The sequence below is a fragment of the Meriones unguiculatus genome, chromosome 16 (genome assembly GCF_030254825.1).
Source record: "Meriones unguiculatus strain TT.TT164.6M chromosome 16, Bangor_MerUng_6.1, whole genome shotgun sequence".
NCBI lineage: Eukaryota > Metazoa > Chordata > Mammalia > Rodentia > Muridae > Meriones > Meriones unguiculatus.
This window is the reverse complement of record NC_083363.1, coordinates 25266777-25287101: the sequence shown is the minus strand read 5'-3', so window position 1 is coordinate 25287101 and position 20325 is coordinate 25266777. Positions and strand designations below refer to the sequence as shown.

The 20325-nt window shown below is 49.0% G+C and overlaps 1 protein-coding gene across 1 annotated transcript in view; it reads right to left on the bottom strand.

The window, feature by feature from the left end:
* Positions 1-20325, bottom strand: part of Cdh23 (cadherin related 23) — a 372523-nt gene that overhangs the window by 155836 nt on the left and 196362 nt on the right. The window contains exons 10-13 of the mRNA XM_060369488.1: positions 19516-19628; positions 18019-18207; positions 4997-5146; positions 4413-4571 (exon numbers count right to left, since the gene is read on the bottom strand). Coding sequence (XP_060225471.1) covers positions 4413-4571; positions 4997-5146; positions 18019-18207; positions 19516-19628 — 611 coding nt within the window. The remainder of the gene's footprint in view (positions 1-4412; positions 4572-4996; positions 5147-18018; positions 18208-19515; positions 19629-20325) is intronic.

Here is a 20325-nt window from a genome sequence, read left to right as displayed (position 1 = left end):
TACCAAGCCTACCACGGTAGACAGAGCCTTGCCCTCAGTTCTCAGGGAGGCAGATAGGCCAACCATAATTAATATAAGGCACTATATGTATATCCTGTACCATTCACACCCATGTCACCACCGTGGGGACCCTGGCAGTCAAGGTGGCAACTCTTTCTCACTGTGTAGGAAAAGGAGTCAAGTCCTAGAGAAAGTGGCCAGCCACAGGAAAACAGAATTCTAGGTTCTTCTGGGTGCCTTGTGACTCAGAGATCACAGTAGCCTCATCTGAGTGTACTCTACCCTGGACAGGCTATAGTGACCTCCCAACCAGGGTTCTCAGGTGCCTGCTCGCTGCCTGCTTTCACTTTGTCTGTTTTGTCTCCTGGCTGCCTCCAACCCCTGTGGCAGGCAGAGACACTTGCACTGTCATTTGGGTACATCCTACGGGTGGCTTGCCTCCCAGACCCTGCTCATCCTCAGCTCCCTTCCCTCTCCCCTGCTGGGGAACACCACACACAGACAGTTGAAAATCTTGTCTCCCAGCTGCTACAGCCAGGCTGATGCCTCCCGCAGAGAACAGGCAAGGGCATGGAAGTAGTTTGATATAAAGTGGCTATACTATCTGAACATCAGTCCAATGGGCATATTGGAGCAAATGTCAATTTGCTATGAAGAGAGACACTTGAGGGCTCTGGCCTCCATGAAGCAGCCCCCCCCAACCCCCTGCACACCACTCCCTAGTCCAGCAACAGGCTCTTTGCACATGCTGTTCCCACTCTCTCCTCTTCCCTGCTCATCTGTTAATGTCTACTTCAGGGCCACTTCCTCAGGCTGTGTCTAGCATGTAGCAAGCAGTCAACAAAGATCTATTGAATCAAGGAACGATTACATTCACCCCCACCCTCTCATATCATCCTGTGGCACCCCCAAACCCTACCAGGCCTTCCTGACACCCTGCCATACCCTGTCCCAGAAGTCTTCTGATATAGGCAGTGCCGGGCTACACTGAGATCCCTGTTTCCCTGGGCACAGTCACATGCCTCCTTGATGGTCTCCACTCTGGCCCCAGGGGTAGAAATTCTCCTGATGGTGACACAGGTTTTTGAGGGTCCACCTGGGGGTGACCTTGCAGCCTGTTCTCTGGGACCTACAGAGTTCCCCCTGGCTCCGCTCTGACCTCAGCTCTGAATGCTGTTATAAGGATTCAGTGGTCCAGCACAGTCCCTCTGTGCTTATCTTTTGCTCAAGATGTGAGGCTGCCTAGTAGTAGTTCTGGGAGTCTGAGCAAGCCACTTACTCCACACCCAGCCTTAGTTTCCTCATTGGGAAATGACAATGATAGAAGTTACTTAACAGGTAGGAAATGATGGTCACATTATTTGTAGGTTACAGTGGGGCCTCAGTAGGATTATTGCTGCTGTGGCAGTCCAGGGACATAGTCCAGGGACATAGGTCTTGGTCCTCAAGAGCCATCCCAGCTGTTCCCATCACTCCCTGTCCACAGCAAAAGTGCCCTGGGCACTAGATCTGGCAGCAGCCTCAGCCACTCAACCCACCTCTTTTGATTCACAGCTGATGCACTGAACAGGGAAGTGTCCCCGGAAGATGACCCAAGCAAGAAACCAGAACTGGGCTCAAGGTCATATTTTGACCTCCAGGTCCTTAGTCTCTTTCTCCAGAGTGAAGAGAAACAGATTCTATAAACCTGGCTACAAAAACCCAGCCAACAAAGAAATGAGAGGTCAGACTCTTCCTGCCCAGCAAGGATGTGCAGACTGCTTGTAACAACCAGCTTTCCCTGGCCACTATCACACCATCACTTCACCATCACTTATAGCCCAGGTAACCAACCACAGAAACAGAGCTGTGACAGAGTGGGGGCTGGGCAAGCCCCTTGCAGCAGGCTCCACTAAGCCTGTGGTGCAAATTAAAACATCTTCCTTTTTCTTTGCACTTTTTTTCCTGACACAACGGCCCATGAAACATTTTAATAACACTAAAAAAGGTCAGGGAGAAGGAATTTCATAGTCTCTGAGCAGGCAGCTGTAACTGTGGCCCCTTCTGAGGCAGACAAGGCAAAGGGGAGACTGAGATCTAAAGGGTAGAATGGCCAAGATGGCCAGATGGCTAGAAGACTAAGGGTGGGGCATAAATGTGAGGGTTGGAGTTGGGAGGTCAAAGAGGGAGTAATGTGGGGTGCGGTCAGTGAACCCACTACCTGCCACTAGGGGTTAGGCAGCACCGTAGGGTGATAGAGAGATGCCAGTGGGAGTCACCCATGCCTGCATTTGCATCCTGTCTCCAACCATGGGTGTTTTGCCCATTTTGCAGATGAAGGCAGAGGACGTGAATGCAGGTTTGGAGGAACAGGGACAGAACAGCCTTTACCAAAATAGGAGACTGAGATCCACAGTGTATCACCAGGTCAACAGCTTCGTGGTGGAGCCCTTGGGTGGGAGTAGGGCTGAGAGGGAGGTGGGGAAGCAAGAAGGCAGTGGCTAGCCAGTTCTGGCAGCCATGTATATGGACCCTCAGTAGCTCTGAAGGCAGGGAGAAGAGTGAGTAGGACTAGAGATGGGACTAGGTAGGTCTTCGGCAGGCTCAGGCCTACTAATGCTCTGGATATATCCAGTTTGAAGGGCTTAACTCATGTTCATCAGAGACTGACATACTGTTGGACTTATGCCTCAAGTTCAGCCCTGCTCTACAGGTGTTCCAAACTCTCCTGCTGCAGTGGCTCAACCTGTTGGAGGCCAAACGACCCTTTCACAGGGTTCCTATATCAGATATCCTGAATGTCAGATATTTTCATTGCAATTTGTAACAGTAGAAAAATTATAGTTATGAAGTAGTAACAAAGTAATTTTTTAGTTGGGGGTCACCACAACATGAGGAACTATATTAGAGGGTCACAGTATTAGAAAGGTTGAAAAATGCTCATCTTACAGGAACATCAAATGCAAACAGAATTCTGTTCCCAGCAAGGATTACATGAATGAGTGCCCCAATAACACTAGGCCTGGACCACATACTAGAATTCTTTGTCACATGGTTTTTGACCTATGGACATGGTCGCTATCCCCTGCTTGGTTCCTTTCTCACAGACTGCTTGGCACCCTTCCCCTGGACATTGCGTGGTTTGTGAGACACACGCTCCCTTTGAGTCCGGGAGGCTGGAGCCTTTCATACATCTTATTGGGTTGGCCCAGAAGGCTAGAGGAGGGTCCAGGAGCCCAAGGTAATGGGTAATATATTGCTGATGTGCTGTGGCGAAAGCTAGAGGAGACCTGGGCTGGGAAGCAGTGGATTCAGAGAACAGCCACAGCAGACTCATGGTTTCCATATGATGGCCTGACTAGCTAAACATCTGTTTGAAATATTATTAACTGTCAGATGGGAAGGCCCAGGGGGCTTAGTGTTGCTCCAGACCATCTGTCTGCAGAGTAAACACACTTGATGGTGGGGGCCTGCTATGGCAGGCAACGTCAGCTTGGAGCAAGAAGCGGCAGCAAGGCCTCTGTAGGCCTCTCCTGCACAGGAATGGGCATGTGGTAACTTAACATTTATTGAAAGACTATGATGAGTCAGACCCTGGGCTTGTATAGCAGCATCTACTATATAGATGGGGTCAGCGGCCAATTCAAATTTATAATAGATGCCTCCTTTGCATTGTCAGCCCGTATAATCTGAATAAAACCAACTCATAAGTCCTAGCTCCACTAGGTGAAGTGTGACCCACAGCTGGCATGTCAGAATGATGACAGTTGGTGCCAAGACAAATGTCCTGAGATCAGTTCTGGGACACTGGTTGAAGCTACTGAAGAAATTATTTCCCCCCCACTAGCACTGATAAACTGGTAAGAAATACGGAGATGTTGTGTCCTTCTCAGACACTGAAAAAAAAAAACTAAAAAAGCTAATCTGACTGCTAATAATAGATTATTATTTATGTAAACACCTGGATACAGCCATGTCTGAACTCACTTCCACTGTCAAGTTACATGAGCTAATACTTTCTTGCTTAAACCGTGTAAGAGTTTCTGTCTCTTGCAGTTGAGAACCTTGACTGGTATGTGCCCTCTAGCTGCAGGTGGGATGGCTGCTTGGCAAAGGGCAAGGGCAACAGAGGCTTCCTGGGCAGCCTCAAGGAGCCTGGTCTACTCGAAAAAGATAGGGACATCCCCCTCCCACTGATTAGATGGAGTTTCTAGGACTACATGGGATGCATTTCAGAGAAAAGAAAGAAAACTGAAGTCTCCTTCCCTGTCTTATCTCTACACAGGCTTGTCCATTTTCCCTGTTTCAAGGAGAGTCTGGACAACGTCATTCACCAACCAGCAGCCTCCGGGCACTTAGGCCACCTGAAACACAGATGCTCAGTTCCTGGGACTATCCAAGAGCTTATGGCTCTTGTGGACATGGAGACTTACTAAGACTGTCAGCACGGAGGTCCCCACGGTGATGTTCTCATACAGGCTGACATTGTAGAGTGGCTGGCTGAAGATGGGCCGGTTGTCATTTTCATTGATGAGGGTTATCTTCACCTTGGCATAGCCCACGTGGTCAGGTACACTCTCATTGGCAAAGAGCTAAGGGAGCAGAGTAGGGCCACATGAACTCTGATGTGTCTCTGGAGCCTTTGCTTCAGTAAGACCTCTCTGTGCTTTGGTCAGTTCTAACCCTGAGCATCCGCTAGAGAAGGCCCATGACAACTATCTTCTATGAATCCCTTCTCAGAGCCTTCCTCAGGAACAGAGGGGTGCTGGAGGCTGGGGTGGCCAGAATGGGTTGCAGGGATACCAGAGGGGGATCTGGCAAATTCTCCCCTGTTCCTAGACATATCCTTGCCCTCCTTGAGGATTTAGTCCCCACCATTGCTGTTGCTTCTGTGAGACAGCTCACTAGGGAGATGAGAAGAGCTGGGAGGTAGGACTTAAGGAGAGGCTATTCTACCCTCCCCAGACTCCTTTTCAACTTCCCCAGGTGGCCCAAGGAGATGGCGAAGGGAGCTTACATCAAAGTCGTAGCGGTCCACAGTCTCATAGTCCAGGGGAACTGCCACTCGGATGCGGACATCAGCTTTTCCTTGGACGGAAGTTGGGGAGATGATGAAATGGTGGGAGTTGTTCCCCACCAGGTACACCTCAAACATGCTGTTCAGACCCTGGGTGGAAGTGAAGAAGCCGGTTGGAAAAGATGCAGAAGGTCTCAGGTTAGAGCCTAGTTGGAGGAGTTGAGGGTGAGGCAGCAACATTGCTTTGTAGTGCAGTGGAGGAGGTACAGGGAGGGTCTTCCGGCCTTCCCCTTGGCTAATGATTGCCAGTTCGGCTGCCACCTCTAAGGCCGAAGGAGTCTCCTTTGTTTCTTTCTGTCATCCGGTCACATTCTAAGTGCCCCTCTCCACATCTAGCTCCTTTCCCACCTCCTGGAACTTTATCAACTGAAGGATGCCAAAGGGGAGAGGAATCTGCCAGCATTAAAACCCAAGGGGAGTACCAGAGAGATGGCTCAGTGCTGAGAGGGTAAATGGGTTTTCTACCAAGCCCAAGGACATGAGTTTGATCCCCAAGGCCCCCATAGTAGGAGAGAACTAACTCCTGAAAGTTGTTCTCTGATCTCCACATGTGCGTTGTGGTACGTGCAAACCTTTTCATCACAGACTAAATAGATAAAATGTAAAATTAACAGAAAAAATATATATAGAGAGAGAGGGAGATGAAGGGAAAGAGAAAAAGTGAAAAGCGGTGAAAGAAAAAAAATGAGGTGGCTACAGCTGCCTGGGACCCAAAGACGACAGGAAAAATGTGTCAGGGAGACTGCTGGGCTGCTATGCATGACATGGAGATAGCCCAGGAATCTCAGTGACAAAAAACACTACTGTGTGTCATGCACTCCAGAGACTCACACTGGGGCTGCATTAGCAGCTCTAGCCCATTGCTTTGGGGTTCGGTGTTTAGTCTTTTATTGTATCTCAGTGTTTCACCCTGGTCACTTTTTTCCCTTAGGGCCTCATGCATACTAAGCAAGAAGGTTCAGGGGGGTGGCAGGGCTCAGAATCACATGATCTCACTCTGGAGCCAAGGCTGAAAGCGGAGGTGGAGTCTGCTGTCTGAGTTTGGTCTTTCCTGCTTCATGGGGAATTCCTCTCCAAGGGGTGTATACCCTTTCAGGAATGTCTGTCTGGCCCTGACTACAGCTACCCAGTGGTCACCAACCTGAGTCTCTGGCTCCTATGTAACCCATCCATCTAATGCTCCACCCGAGCGGATGGACCCTTGCGGCTGAACACAGGGCAACAGAGTAATCATGGACCTGGGATCTGGGAGAGCTCCCCTCTGCAAGCTCTGCATTGTGAGAAGGGAACCACTAGGCATCTCTGACCCCGGAAGCTTTTTAATGCAGAGCTGACCTGGTCCCTCGCACCAGGACAGGAATTCTGAGGAAGTGCAGAAGCCAGAGGCTGGTCCTGAGCCTCTTAGAGCCCTGTAGGTGGGCATCTCACTGTTCTCAGAGCCAGGGGCAACTGTGACTGTCCTTGGAATAGGGACTGTGAACAGGGTATGGGGGCAAGTGATGTCAGCTCTTTTCAGCCTATTCTGGGGTCAAGGCAGGTTGTGGGGAGCACCCCAAGGCCCCTACCCCAGAATAGCTTCTTGGAGACTACTGTATGGACAGTGCTACTCTGGGCCTCCTCAGTTACAGAATTTTAGGGTCTCTCTGGCAGGATCCATTCCACCAGCTGGAAGAGACCAATTAAATGCCTGAAAGGACACTAATAGCCAAAGGCAATGGAGTGTGACAGTTTTAAACAGGTGACACTAATGCCTCTCTCCCCTGAACTCTGGCCTCTTGACCACATTACTCACAGGCCTGAGAGGGTGAGGGGTGTCTGGACTGAGACTGCTGGGGCAGAAGAAGGTTCTCTGTGATGCTCCCAACTCCACCCTATCCCCTAGCCCTCCCTTCTCTTGCCAAGCCTTACTTACCAAGTTCTGTCAGGAGAAACGGTCAGTCAAAAAGGTGGAGACAAGGAGGAGCCAGAGGGAGAGCCACACAGGTGGGAAAGAAGAAAACAGAGGGAGAAGACAGTGAATTGCTGGTCAGGGTAAAGGAGAGGGGCTGAAAGGGATCCTGGGATCTAGCCCATAGTACAGGGACAGAACTCTGAGGCCTCAGAGTCCACAGCTGAGGTAGTGCTGGAAGAAAGATTAAAGAGAGTGGAGCACGGGCATGGGACAATATAGGGAAAGTAAGGTCACAGAAGGGCATGCATGCTCTTCTCTATGCTGTCCTCCAGCCCAGATGACATTAGAGTAAGATGTGGAGTGAGGGGCCATGTCCCCACAGTCTGCTTCTAGAAGCCTGGATAGAAACCCTGTAGAAATCAGCCTCCCCTCCCACTGCCATCTTTTTATTTCCTAACATGCAAAAAACAAACAAACAAAAAACAAGAAGGAGGAGGAGGAAGACGAGAAGGAGGAGAAGAGAGCCAGAAAATTGGAAAATGTTCCAATTTTTTCATGTCTCTTTCCAGAGATGGCCCCTCTGTTCTCAGGTCCTTGCCCACAGGGGCCCTCCGCTGACAGGGAGATCTCTTTGTGTACAGACACCTATATCTCCCAAATTGACATGAACAGAAGCACACTCTTCCTCCTCTTGCAGCTCCTCCTTGGCGTTGGTTTTCTATCCATACTCAGGTGCTGCTGCTGATCAGATGGCAGCAGACAGCTTTGAGTTCCTGCTGCTCAGCGTGCCTCTCAGCGTGGAGGAAGTGAAAATTTGCCCTGCCCTTCCTCCTGTGTGTTTCTGTGTTGTTCTGTTTGCTAGTGTAGGAGTGTGTGTGTCCAGAGGTCAGCCATAGACATCTTTCCTCAATTGTTCTCCATTATTATCTTTGAGACAGGGCTATTCACTGAATCTGAGACTTATCAAATGGACTGGGCTGGCTGGCTTTAGGAATCTACCCCTCTTCCTTCCTCTCCTGCCCCCGTGCTGAGGTTACAGGTGTATGCCATCCCACCAGGCCTGGCTTTCTGTGCATGTGGATTCTAAAGACTTGAACTCAGATCCTCAGGTTTGTTCATTAATCACCGTACTAGATGAAATATTGTCTTAACCCTTTCCCGGTTCTCTCAAAGGCTGCAGAGTGTCCCCATTGCATCAGTCCTATCTGTGGTCACTCTGGAATTCTGGGAGCCTCTGACACATAATAGGTATAAGAAGGCACCAGCCTCAGCAGTCTTCCCTTACATCCTCTTCCCAGGGGCAGCAGGGCATGGTGGCAGTGATGACTCCTCAGGAGACATTTAGTTCAGGGAGGTTAAGTGAGCTCCTCAGGGTGGCTGGAAGGCAAGAAGGCAAAGAGCCCGTGCCTAGGTTCCAGGACAGTGCGGGTTGCCCCATGGGGATTCTGCTATAGAGTTTTTCCCGCTGTGGTGCTGGGCTGTGGTAAGAAACAGGTCGGCCCTGTTTCAGCAACATCGTTACCAGGATGACAGGCTTTCTGTTGCTATGACAAAATGCCAGCAGAAGCGACCTGAGGGAGGCCCACTTTTTATGCCTCACAGTTTCAGAAGCTTTAGTCCATCACAGCAGGGAAGGTTTGGGGAGCAGAGTCACTCCTGTCTCGGGAGCCAAGACGCAGAGAGAAAATGCCCAGGATAGCTGTTGCTGTTCTTTGTCCTGCCCACAACCTCATAGGGGGTCTCTTGTATCCCAGGCTGTGCTTCAGCTTGCTATGTAGCTGAGGATGACGTTGAATTTCTGATTCTCCTCCTCAATTCTGGGGTTACAGGTATGTGCCACCAGGCTTGGTTTATTCTGTGCTGGGGATTGAACCCAGGGCTTCATCCTAGAGCCTTGCACTCTACCAGCTGAGCTGCATTCTCAGTTCCTTTGTGTCCTGTTTTTATTCTGTCTAGGACCCTGGACTATGGGGTTGGTGGCTCTTCCCAGACACAGCTAGGAGTGGCTCTCTCAAAGTATGGCATTGGTACTCCATAGCATCATTATCACCATCTCTTTGGAGCTTGCTAGGAAGGTACATTTGTGGGGTGCTTACTCCCAGGTTGATTAAACCAGAGACTCTGGAGTGGGTCCCAGCACCCTGTTGTAACAGCTCTCCAGGTATCTTAATGTATGCCAACAGGTGAGAGTTGCTGGGAACCTTCAACCAAGGCAGGAGCAAGCTTGGGCATTAGAGTGATCTGCAAGATGGGACAGAGGAGCAGAGAAGGTTTCAGGAAGCGCATAGTGATAGGGTATCTAGTTGCTGGGTAGACCATGGAAACTGAAGAGCCTCTTGGAAGGTTGGTGAACTCTGTACAGCACAGTGTTTGTGTAAACCCTCAGGGCAGCACCCTAGCCTGCCACCATTTTTTGGAGTATGCATATGTATGTGCAAGTGTGTGTCCATGTGTGTGCATGCATGCTTGTAGAGGTCAGAGTTCCAACTTAGGTTTCATCCTCAGGTACCATAGCCAACCTCACCATTTTTTGTTTGTTTGTTTGTTTGTTTTTATACAATATCACTAGGATCTAGGCCTTACCAGCGAGATTGATGAGGCTGGCTGGCCGGGGAACCCCAGGGTGCTGTCTCTATTTTCCTAGCACTAGGATTTTAATCATGTGCTATTAAACTTGGTTTATAGGTGGGAATAGGGGAACAAACCCAAATTGTTATGTATTTGTGGCAGTCACTTTACTAATTCAGCCATCTTTCCAGTCCCTTCTCTGGCCTCTCAACAAGACCTCTGTGGGTCTCAGATACTAAGGTCTGTCCACTCCCCCTCTCCTCACCTGGATCCACCCCCAGAGGCTCAGGCCTGATGCCTCAGTTGTCAGGACTCTGTGTGCTACTGTTCTGAACATTTCCCAGAATCAGCTCTGACCAGTCCTCATATGCTCAGCCTATGCCTTCCAGGAGGTCAGTTTCTGCCAGGCCCAAGCTGGGAATTCTAATCGGCTGGGATGGGTATGTGCTAGAGACCACCATCTTGTTTGTAGAGTTGGTGTGAAACTCTTTAACTACAGCCTTGGCCTAGGAAAAACTTTTTAACTACAGCCCTGGCCTGGGAGACTTTTGGCTCAACAGCTTCCAACTTTTTGCCCCAACCTGTGTGACACACAGCTGCATGACATTAGTATTTGTCTAGCCCCTCTATAAGGGTCAGAGAGGACAGCTATTCAATATATACAGCCGTCAAGGAAGGATTTGAATTTTGGTCTGTCCTGTCTTTTTTCGGGTCTAAGTTTCCAACTTCCACCCTCAGGTGTCCTGCTCTAGGCTGGCACTAGGGGAGCACAACTGTCTCCCTACCCATGCCACAAGTGGCAAAGAGAGGGTGGCTATCCTCCCTCCTTGGCAAGCCGGGCCTCCTCTTCTCATTTCCTCTCTCTGGGGCTGCCATCCTGCTGTTGGAGGTGACAGGAGGCATTTCTACTTGTTAAGGGGTGATTTTGTTAGAAAGGGAGATAAAAAGAACATCAAAAGGGAGCCTGGTGTGTGTGGAAAGGCGCCTGGGGGCTGGAGATTAAATTCTACTCTGCAGTGAAGTGATCAGAAGGTTGATTGGTGGGGCTGTGGTCCTTAAGATGAGCGGTAGTGGGCTCCCAAGGCCAGGAAGCCAGAAGCTGCTGGCTGGAGACCTCTCCAAGGCTTGGTTTTATGTATCTTCTTAGGGGGGAGGCTGCACACTGAAATCATTCCTGGCTCCCTGCTGGCTTTCCCCAATTGCTCTTGGTGACTTCTGCCTTCCTGCCCCCTACAGAGGGTAGTTCCTTATCAGCCAGCTGCCAGCAGAGACTGCCTGGCCACTTCTAACCTCACCCCACCTTCAGCTCCTGGAAGGGGAGGGCCACCAGAGGTGGGCAGAATGGGCCCTGCCCTTGCTCTTTGCCGCTAAGCCTGTGTGTGGAACTGAGCCTGTGAATCTGTCACAGTGGGCTCCTGGCCAGCTGTTAGCCTCAGTTCTTCATGGGGTGAGCTGTGTTATGGTGCACTGGGCTCTCTGCAAGTGCTGGTTCTTGTGAGCTCCCACAGGAGAGGGCAGGGGGCCTGTGGTGGGTGGGGTGAGCTTGGCCTGACTTCTTTCTTCCTCAGCAAGCCTTTGTGGCCATGAGCTGTGGTCTGTTGAGCATCCTCCATCCTTCCACAGGTAACCTGGTTTCTAGAGTAAGGAAGGTCTCAGTGTATCTCACTACCCATGCCCAGGCCTCATCAAGCCAAAGCACATATGCCCTGCTATGGTGACACAGTGCAGTCTTTGCTCTCTGCTGTTGGTCATTGGCAGTGCCAGGTCAGGAGACCTGGCTCAGTCTCCCTGGAAACTTGGCTTCTCTGTTACAGGAAAAGGCTTCCTCTTTATGGATCTCAACAGAACCCCAATCGAGATGATTGTAAATGTTCCCTCTTTTAATGAAGTAAACCTAAAAATTAGGAAATAGCTATAGCACACTTTTACTATAAAGATCTAGAGATCCAATTCTGAAACTATTAAAAAAATAGCGCCTTAATTCAAGTTTTGGTCACACCCTCATGACAGGGGTATTTGTTGAGGAGGAGATAAAAATTCAAAAACTCTTTCTACCATCCCTGGCCTAAAGAGCAAGACCATGACTTATTTCTGACCACGATGATAATAAAACTCTGCATTTTCTGGGCTCCAACCTCTAAACTTCCTTGCCAGTTTCTATATCTCGTCCTCACCTTCTCCATTTCTCTAAAGGTGGTGTGGTGGCGCCTGTACTCTCTGACCTGTGAACTGTGTCCAGAGGACCAGTGACAACCCCTGGAGCTCCATGGGCTGGTGAGAGCCCTTTAACCTGTGCTGAGACCCAGGATAAGGAATTGAGATGCAGAGGGTCCCCAGAGTTAGTGCCATGCTATTTAGAACTGCTATCCAGAACTCAGACCCACCACAGGAGAGTCCTGCGACCACAAATCCAGTGGGGAACACCAAAGCTTAGTGGCTGGGAGATGGCTCGGGGAGGAAAGTGCTTGGTTGCAAGTGTGAGATCCTGACTTCCATCCCCAGCAACCACGTAAATGCCAGACTGCACTTGTATGTCAGCACTAGGCAGAAACCGAGAGAGACAAAAAGATTTCTGGGGCTTGCTGGTCAGCTAACCTAGCAGAATTTATGAGCTGCAAGTAATGAGAGTCTGTCTCAAAAAAGTCACCTGAGAAAGTCACCTGAGGTTAACCTCTGGCTTCCATATACATGCCTCCACACACCCCCCAACAAACAAAACTAAAACACCCCGAGGAGTCAGACCTGAGCCCAGACCCAGGCATCCCCCTCTTCAGTTTTGTAGTTTTACACAAATGATTTTTTTTTTTCCTGTGGGACCTGATTTCCTCATCTGCAAAATTGTTCACTGTGCTATTTCTAACCAATTTTCATTGTTCTAGTAGGATGGAGAGGAGGGGGGCAGTCCTCAGGTGGGCTGAGTTGAGACCTTGGCCAGGGAAGGGAGGGGCAGACAGAGGAGGAGCTGCAATGGCTGTGTGTGCCTGTGGAGGCACCATCCACGCCCACCCTCAGCGGAGACCACTGGGCTCCGTACTCCTGCTCTTTGTTGAGCCCATCCACACTATTGAGTGGCAGAAAATCAAAACTGACAAGATGTGTTCTTTATCACTCCTTTGTCCATCGTTCCACTTAATTAATCCCAATCAGACATGCGAAGTGGCCTTGGCAGGGAGAAGACATCCCCCATCCCTTCCCTTAGAGTCAGCTGCTTATCCCTCCCACCCCTGTACCTAAAGAACACTAGACTTCTGTCCCTGCTGCCCCAGGCCACTGCTTTATACCACTGCACCCAAGGATACCTGTCTGGATGGCCAAGTCCAGAAGGCAGTAGAGAACTCATGGAGGTCACCAACTGTCTCCACCTCCCATTGGGGACCACATAGGTGACTGTCTCCCATGGCCAGTAGTTGGACTTCACTGCCCTTTCCTGAATTCTAAGTCTGTCTGGCTCCCAACAGCTCAGAGGGTCACCTTCTCTCTGTACAGAGCCAAGGCTACTGCCCTGCCTTTGGCTCTCCCCTCACCCAAAGACCTGCCTTCTCATATTTGGGCCTCAAAGCAGCCAGGTCTAGAGTAGAGAATGTGATTTCTTTAGGGCTACCACCCATCGCTGTATGATTGAGAAAGATACCTTTCCTGTGCCTCAGTTTCCCAGGCTGTAGCATAGTACATATGCTTTGGTGGCTCGTCTTAGACACTCACAACATGAATGCTCTCCAGCTGAAGCATCCTCCCACCCTCCATCCTGCTCTCCTCTCCATTCTCTGTTTCCCTCTGTCCCTCCATCTTCTTTCCTTTACTTCCTGTTTGAAACTGTAGACACTTAGTGTCACCCCGCCCCCAGCCTATGCACAAGTTGAAACCCTAATCTCAAAGAAGGGTGGGCTTCTGGGAGGTAACTTGAGTGCATGGGTAGACTCTTCCTTAATGGGTTGCCAGCTCCTGATGGTCCTTATGAGGGAACCCCAGAGCCATCCTTGCCCTTTCTGTCATGTAGAACACAGGGAGAAGATGAATCTACAAACTAGGAAGTATCTTTTGCCACACTGAATACACCAGCTCCTTGGTCTTATATTCTCTGGTTTCCACAAGAAGGTGAGTGAGCCCCTTGCTGTTCTGTTCCAGGGGGCCAAGACCCTTTCTTTCCTTCCATTTCTCCTTCTCTTCTCCCCTGTGCACACCCCACACTTCTCCCGCCGCCCCAGGTTATCCACTGAATTCCACACACGCCTGCACAGATGGGATCAATCTGAGGCTGCCTTGCCTTCAGCTTATCTCTGCTCCAAATGATTGATTTTCCCTCTTTAAGAGTAATTTGCTGGTGAATTCCATGTATCGAAAAAAAAAAAAAAGAAAGAAAGAAAAAGAAAGGAAGGAAGGAAGAAAGAAAGAAAGAAAGAAAGTTGTAAAATTTAATTCAATCCAACTGGCAGCTGGCACTTTAAGGGGAGAACACGAGAGCCATCACTTTCATCCTGGGATGGGTCTAGTACTGTGGAAGGTGGCAGGTGCCCCTCACCTGTGCAAGCATTTCCCTCTGTCTGCCCCAGGTCTTCTGGGAATCAGTGTACTCACAGAGAGGCCAGTGGATTCATGTTTGAACTAACAGTTCTCGTTTTGTAGCCCATGGCCAAGTGCAATGTGGGAATCACTCAAAGTCTAGTTACACCTGACCTTGAGGCTTCCTTCCTTCCTTCCTTCCTTCCTTCCTTCCTTCCTTCCTTCCTTCATTTCATCCTCCCTTCCTTCAGAACACCTCTGCACCTATAACCAAGTGCACAAACCTAACATGAAGGCTGAAGCTGACTGTAGCTCAGGGAACTTGGGTGGATTACAATTGGGTCCAGGAACACTGTCTGGCACAAGAACTTCCAAATGGGTTTATCGCTTGTCCCCATCCCAATCAAGCAGGTGCCCTTGCAAATCACATGCTAATTACATCTGAAATGATACTAAATGAGGAGGTATCTGAGTCACACCAGGCCACCCTCTGGTCCTCAGGGAGGCTGGAGATTTTCGAGCTGGGAGGAATCACACGGCGGGATGCAAGGATGCTGCCAAAGCCAGAAAAATCCCAATAATCAGAATCTCAGCAAGAAGAGCCTCCACAAAGGCAACTGGGGAGAAATTAATAGGAAATGCAGACGGGGCTGTCCTATTCCTGGGGCATCCCTTCTAGAACGGATAGGCTTTGCAAGGATATCTTCCTGGAGAGCCTCAATCTTGGGGGAGGGACCATGACATGTAAGCAGAAGTTGCTGCCTTGGCTTCTCTCTGGACCAGAGGCCTCCTCCCTGCTCCTTTCATAGCTGTGTATGTGTGGTGGTGGGAGGGGAGTGGAGGGGACACTAGAGACATCACCCTCTATTTCCTTTACATTTTGTGGTGAGTAATTTCCAGCTACATCTTAGTGGTTTGCCTGGAACCACTGTGTGTGGAGTGACTAGACAATGGACAGCCACGTACTCCCAGCGAGTACAGTCCCCCGCTGGCAGCCTAGCCTCACTTTTTTTTTTCTCCTAGAATTTGGTTTCTAAAAAAAGTGGCTTAGACAATTGAATTCAGGGTAGCTGCAGCTATTTTCCAAAGGGGTTCACTGTGTCCACCACAAGCAAACTACATGTTGGGGAGAAACTATCTTACAGGCCCCAGAAAAACAGAGGTCTGAGTGTGGTTCATGTGTCCACCACAAGCAAACTACATGTTGGGGAGAAACTATCTTACAGGCCCCAGAAAAACAGAGGTCTGAGTGACATACTCAGTGGAATGTGTGACAGGGTCTTGGCTCCTCCCAGGTGTGCAGAGGCATACAGCTCAGGATACTGACTGGACTCAAACCTGAGAGAGCCTGCCTTGCAAAAAAAAAAAAAACAAAAAAAAACAAAAAAAAAACAAAAAACAAAAAACAAAAAACCAAAAACCAAAACAAACAAACAAACAAAACCCCAAAAAACAAAAACAAATAACCTTGGTAGGAATAGGGGTGGAAAAGATAGGAGAGGAGCGGGGGGAAGGTTGCAGCAGAGGCTTATTTATCTTTTTTTTTTTTTTTTGAAACAGGGTTTCTCTGTGTAACTTTGGATGTCCTGAAACTAACTCTGTAGACCAGGCTGGCCTTGAACTCACAGAGATCTGCCTGCTTCTGCCTCCTAAGTGTTGGGATTCAAGGTATGTGCTACCATCTCTTCTCTTGCCTATCTGTTTTGCTTTTTCTTTTCTTTTTTTCTTTTCTTCTTTTATGGTATGGATCCTTCTGGAAGTCTGCTGAAGCCCATCGGTCTTTTTTTTTTTTTTTCCATAGGATCCCAGGTTGGTCTCAAACTCTCTATGTAGCTGAGGCTGACTTTGAACTTTCTGATCCCCCTCCTGGGACTACAGCCCTGCACTACCACATCATCCAATACATGTGGCACTGAGGACAGAATCCAGGGCCTCATGCAGGCTACTTAGGCACTCAACCAACAGAGCCACATCCCTACCCTCTCAGGATGCTTTTAATTGCATAAAATAAAATACAGAGGACACCAAGTCAACTGACTATTTTGAAACAGTTATCCAAGTATTTTAAACTGGCTATGCAGTCATATGCATGCCTAGGAATTCATGCAGCGAGGATATTTAGAGATAGGGCTTCCTGCCATGTGCTGTGATTTCAAAGCAGGGTCAGGTGTAAATAGGATTTTGAGATTCCTGGGACACCAGTAAAGTGATATGAAAATATCAGAGGTTTTTCTTGAAGTCAAAGTCACAGCCATTGCATCTAGACCTGTAACTAAAGAGCAGGTGGAGCTCACATTAGTGAGCTTTTCTTCATCTCAGATCTAGGTCCCCGAAAGGATCAGTAGGCTGCCCACCCCTGGAACATAGAAACTCCTGGACTATAAGGCAGCCTCCCAGAGAGGCCAAAGGAAGCCCATAGCAAAAACACACCCTTCACAGTGCTCTGTGGGGAGGGCGCAGAGGGACGAGGCCTAGACAAACCCACTAACAGGAACAAATTGGCAAGGAATGTAAATAAATACAAGGGTGTACTGTGGCTCTCTGACATGCCTAGAGCACAAGTGGAATGGAAAATCAGGGTGATGAATAAATATAAACCTGAGATTAGCAGAACCATCTCTTTTCTTTATTATATGGTGGTGATGTCTTTTCCTCAGGGAGGTGGGTAATTTGGCTTCTCACCCCCCCTCACTTATGTTCCTCAAATTAATCCTGTCATTTGCCTAAAATAAGAATACATTCCTGCCAGATGTGTCCCTGGTCACCTGTCTGGCACAGGTCCTTTTTCTTCCTAGAGTCCTTCCTCTGCCAATGGAGGCCACCTTGCCTTTTACTAGAGGACAGAAGTTCTCAATTCTCTTTAAAGTCCAGGCAAGGAGCACGCTTTTCCTCCATAGTGAGCTTAAGTCCAGCCTGGGCTACATGAGACTCTACCTGCCCCCAAATATATATCAACAAGCAGTCTGTTTCCTGATTTTGGTATAATAGTTATCTCTTTCTCACATGGGGACATGCCTCCCTCCTCTCACCAGCTCCTGTTGCTTAAGGATGCTTAAAAACAGTTCTAGCATTGTCTCACATTCCAGTGGTTCATCCTGAATCCTCTGGAGTATCTTCAATGCACCCCTATCAGCACACACACAAACATACAACACACATGCATCATACATACAAACACATGCATCTCTTTCATATACATAGGCACACATGTATGACACACACACATGCAAAACACATGCATCACATACACACACAACACACACACATGCATCACACTTGAGCTCACTGTGGAGCTGAGTATTATCTCTTCCTCTACTTCCTGACTCCTAGGATTATAGGCCTGCACGGCCACACCAGATTATGTGATGTTGGACATTGAACATAGGCTCTGTACATGTTAAGCAAGTATTCTTCCAGCTGAGCCACATCTCTATCTTTCTACTCTTGGAAAGGCTTACGTTTTTGTTGCAGCTGTTTAAAATAGTCATGCTATTGGCCCCTTGGAATAGGGTCCCTTTATACTTACTCCCAGTAAACAGTAGACACTCAGTATGTACTTCCCTTATCTCAGGCAGACTAGAGTGTGTGACTATCTAGCTGGAAACAGCCAACAGGAAATGGTAACTATTACACCAAAATCAGCAGTCAGCCTTTACACAGACCCTCCTCACTAGGTACACACGTCCCAGGCGGGACACAAGGTGACAAGTGTGCGGGGCGCACACTTCAGCGGGATTTGGGAAAATGGAAATTTTTATGTATGTGTTTAATGTCCATCTTGAATCAGTCCAGTGAAGAAATATATAAATATTCACATCCTGGAAGTGAGCATAGGTGTTTTCCAGGCTGTAGATGACAGCCTATAACAGCACAGAGACTATCACACAGCAGGAAAGGGCACACAACTACCAGAAATCACAGAGATTCCTGGCTCTCCTCCTCGTGCCGCACACACCAGGCAGGGAAGATGAGTGCAGACAGGCCACAAGTCCCAGCAACTCACCTCATCCTTATCCACCACCTGGATGAAGAGAGGGAGGGCAAAGCCAACTTGTGCCAGCTCAGTGATGGCCACGCTGTACTCAGAGCTGTTGAACTCTGGGGCATTATCATTGATGTCAATAACCAGGATATTGAAGGTTGTGGTAACGGTGGCGTCTGACGGGGTGCGATCGTCATTCAGCTCAGTGCCCTGCAGACAGAGGAAGGCATCTGCAGTCACAGAAGCAGCTATTACCCATCAGGACGTCCTCCTGTGTGTCAGCGCAAATTATCCCATTAAATCCCCACCACGGTCTCCAGGAAGAAGGTCCATCCTCTGCCTTCCATGCTACAGATAAGAACACTGAGGTTCATAGAGGTGAGGTAATTTGAACCTGAGTAAGTTTCAAACTCAGGCAATTGGATTCTGGAACTATTAGGGAGGAGGGCAGGAGGCCCAGAGAGATCTCACATCCATTGAGGGCTTCAGGGAAAGTCCACTCAGCTTAGAAGATGATAGAACCAAGGTGTCTGCTATGTGCTATTGACAGATCAAATCTCAACAGAGCTCCACTGTGGTCCCAACATCACTGGGCCCAGGGAAGGGCTGAGTTAGATGCAGAAAAAATCCAGATGCCCCAGTCTCAGGGTACTCATTGCCCAGTTCTGAGGCCAGTTTACTGCTCCAGACACTCTGAGGAGACCTGTGTGGAGTGTCTGCCACCAGGTCCAGAGACAGAAATGCCCAGCCCAACTGGCACATTCACCTAATATTTTGTATGAAGATGAGAACACTGAACTCGGGCGGCCCCAGGTGAAGCGGGGGTGGCCGTGGGTGGAGGAAGCAGAACATGAAGAAGGGCCTGGGATTAGGTGTGCATGTGCGACACGTTGCTTCCGTGTCTCACTGGCAGACTTGGACTTGAACACAGGAGAAGGAAGGGACTGGTGAGCCCTCAGGATGCATGTGTTTGTGTATGTGTGATGCATGTGAGCCAAGAGGTACACAGCTGACTCAGGCCTTTCAATGCCGAGAGGGTCCATGCAAGGCCTGCTGTGCTCCACCCTTTCGTGTAGATCTTTCTTAAGACCCCTTGCCTATCTTTGTCCCTTCCTCCATTAATACATGCCTGGGGCTTGGCATCTCCTTCCACCCTCCCCACCAGGATCTATTCCCTAAACAGCCTTCCCAGGAAATGGCTCAGCAAGCCATTGATTTCAATTAAAACTGGCCATGAGTGGCAGGTACGGGACAGTGCTGGCACTTCTTTCTTACCTTCCAGGTAGGGAGCTCAGCTCCTACCCCTTCCCTTAAGGCCTGCTATTTGCTAAATTGAGGAAACATCCCTAGAAGGGAAATAGAAGTTCCAGCCAGCGCAGACATTGGTAGTGTGTGTGAAGGGCCAGGCAGACCTGCATTTATAACCAGCAGACCCCTCCTGAGGACACGCCAAACTCCTGGGGATGGTTTTAGGCTCCGCAGGTGTCTAGGAGGCTGATATCTGCAAGGGGGTCTCACCTTCACTGTCAGGATGAAGCCGTGACTGTACAGGGGGTTCTCCCGGTCCAGCAGGCCATTCAGGGTGAGAGCCCCGCTGATGTAGTCCAGGGCAAAGATGCTGTTGGTATTCCCTGCAAGACAGAAGCCCAGAGTCATGATGGGCTGCCAGCAGAGGGGTGTGGAGTCAAGGCCTGCACTCCTCTGTAGGGAGACAGTCTTAGTAGACTCTGGCAAGGGTCTACTTTGAATCACAAACAGATTTCAGTGCCCTCCGCAGGTTCTACTTAGCCCTCTCTGAGCCAGGAGAAAAGTCTCCTTTTGGTGCTGGCAAATTTGAATACTGAATACTATTTATCTTAAAAAAAAAAAAAATTTTTTTTTTTTTTTTTTTTTTTTTTTGAGACAGGGTCTCAGGTAGTCGAGGTTGACCTTGAATTCCCTGTGTAGCCAAAGATAACCTTGAAGTTCTGATTTTCCTACTTCTGCCTCTGGAGTGTTGACTCGCAGGGCGTGCTGCAACTGTTTTATGAAGTGCTAGGGATTAAAGACAGAGGTCAGGCATGCTAGGCAAGCTCTGCTAACTGGACCACATCAGGCCCTTGTTTTCCTTTAGAATAGAGTAAAGGGGGCAGAGTCCAGATAGGACTAGTAGGCACGTTGGCTTCCTTCGTGCTTGTTTTTTTTTTTTTTTTTTTATTTGAAACATGTATTCTTATTATTACTACTGCTGCTATTTACTGTGTGTAAAAGTCACAGTGTGCATGTGGGGGTCAGAAGACAATTTGTGAAGCAAGTTCTTTCTGCCTTTACGGGTTCTGGGGATCCGTC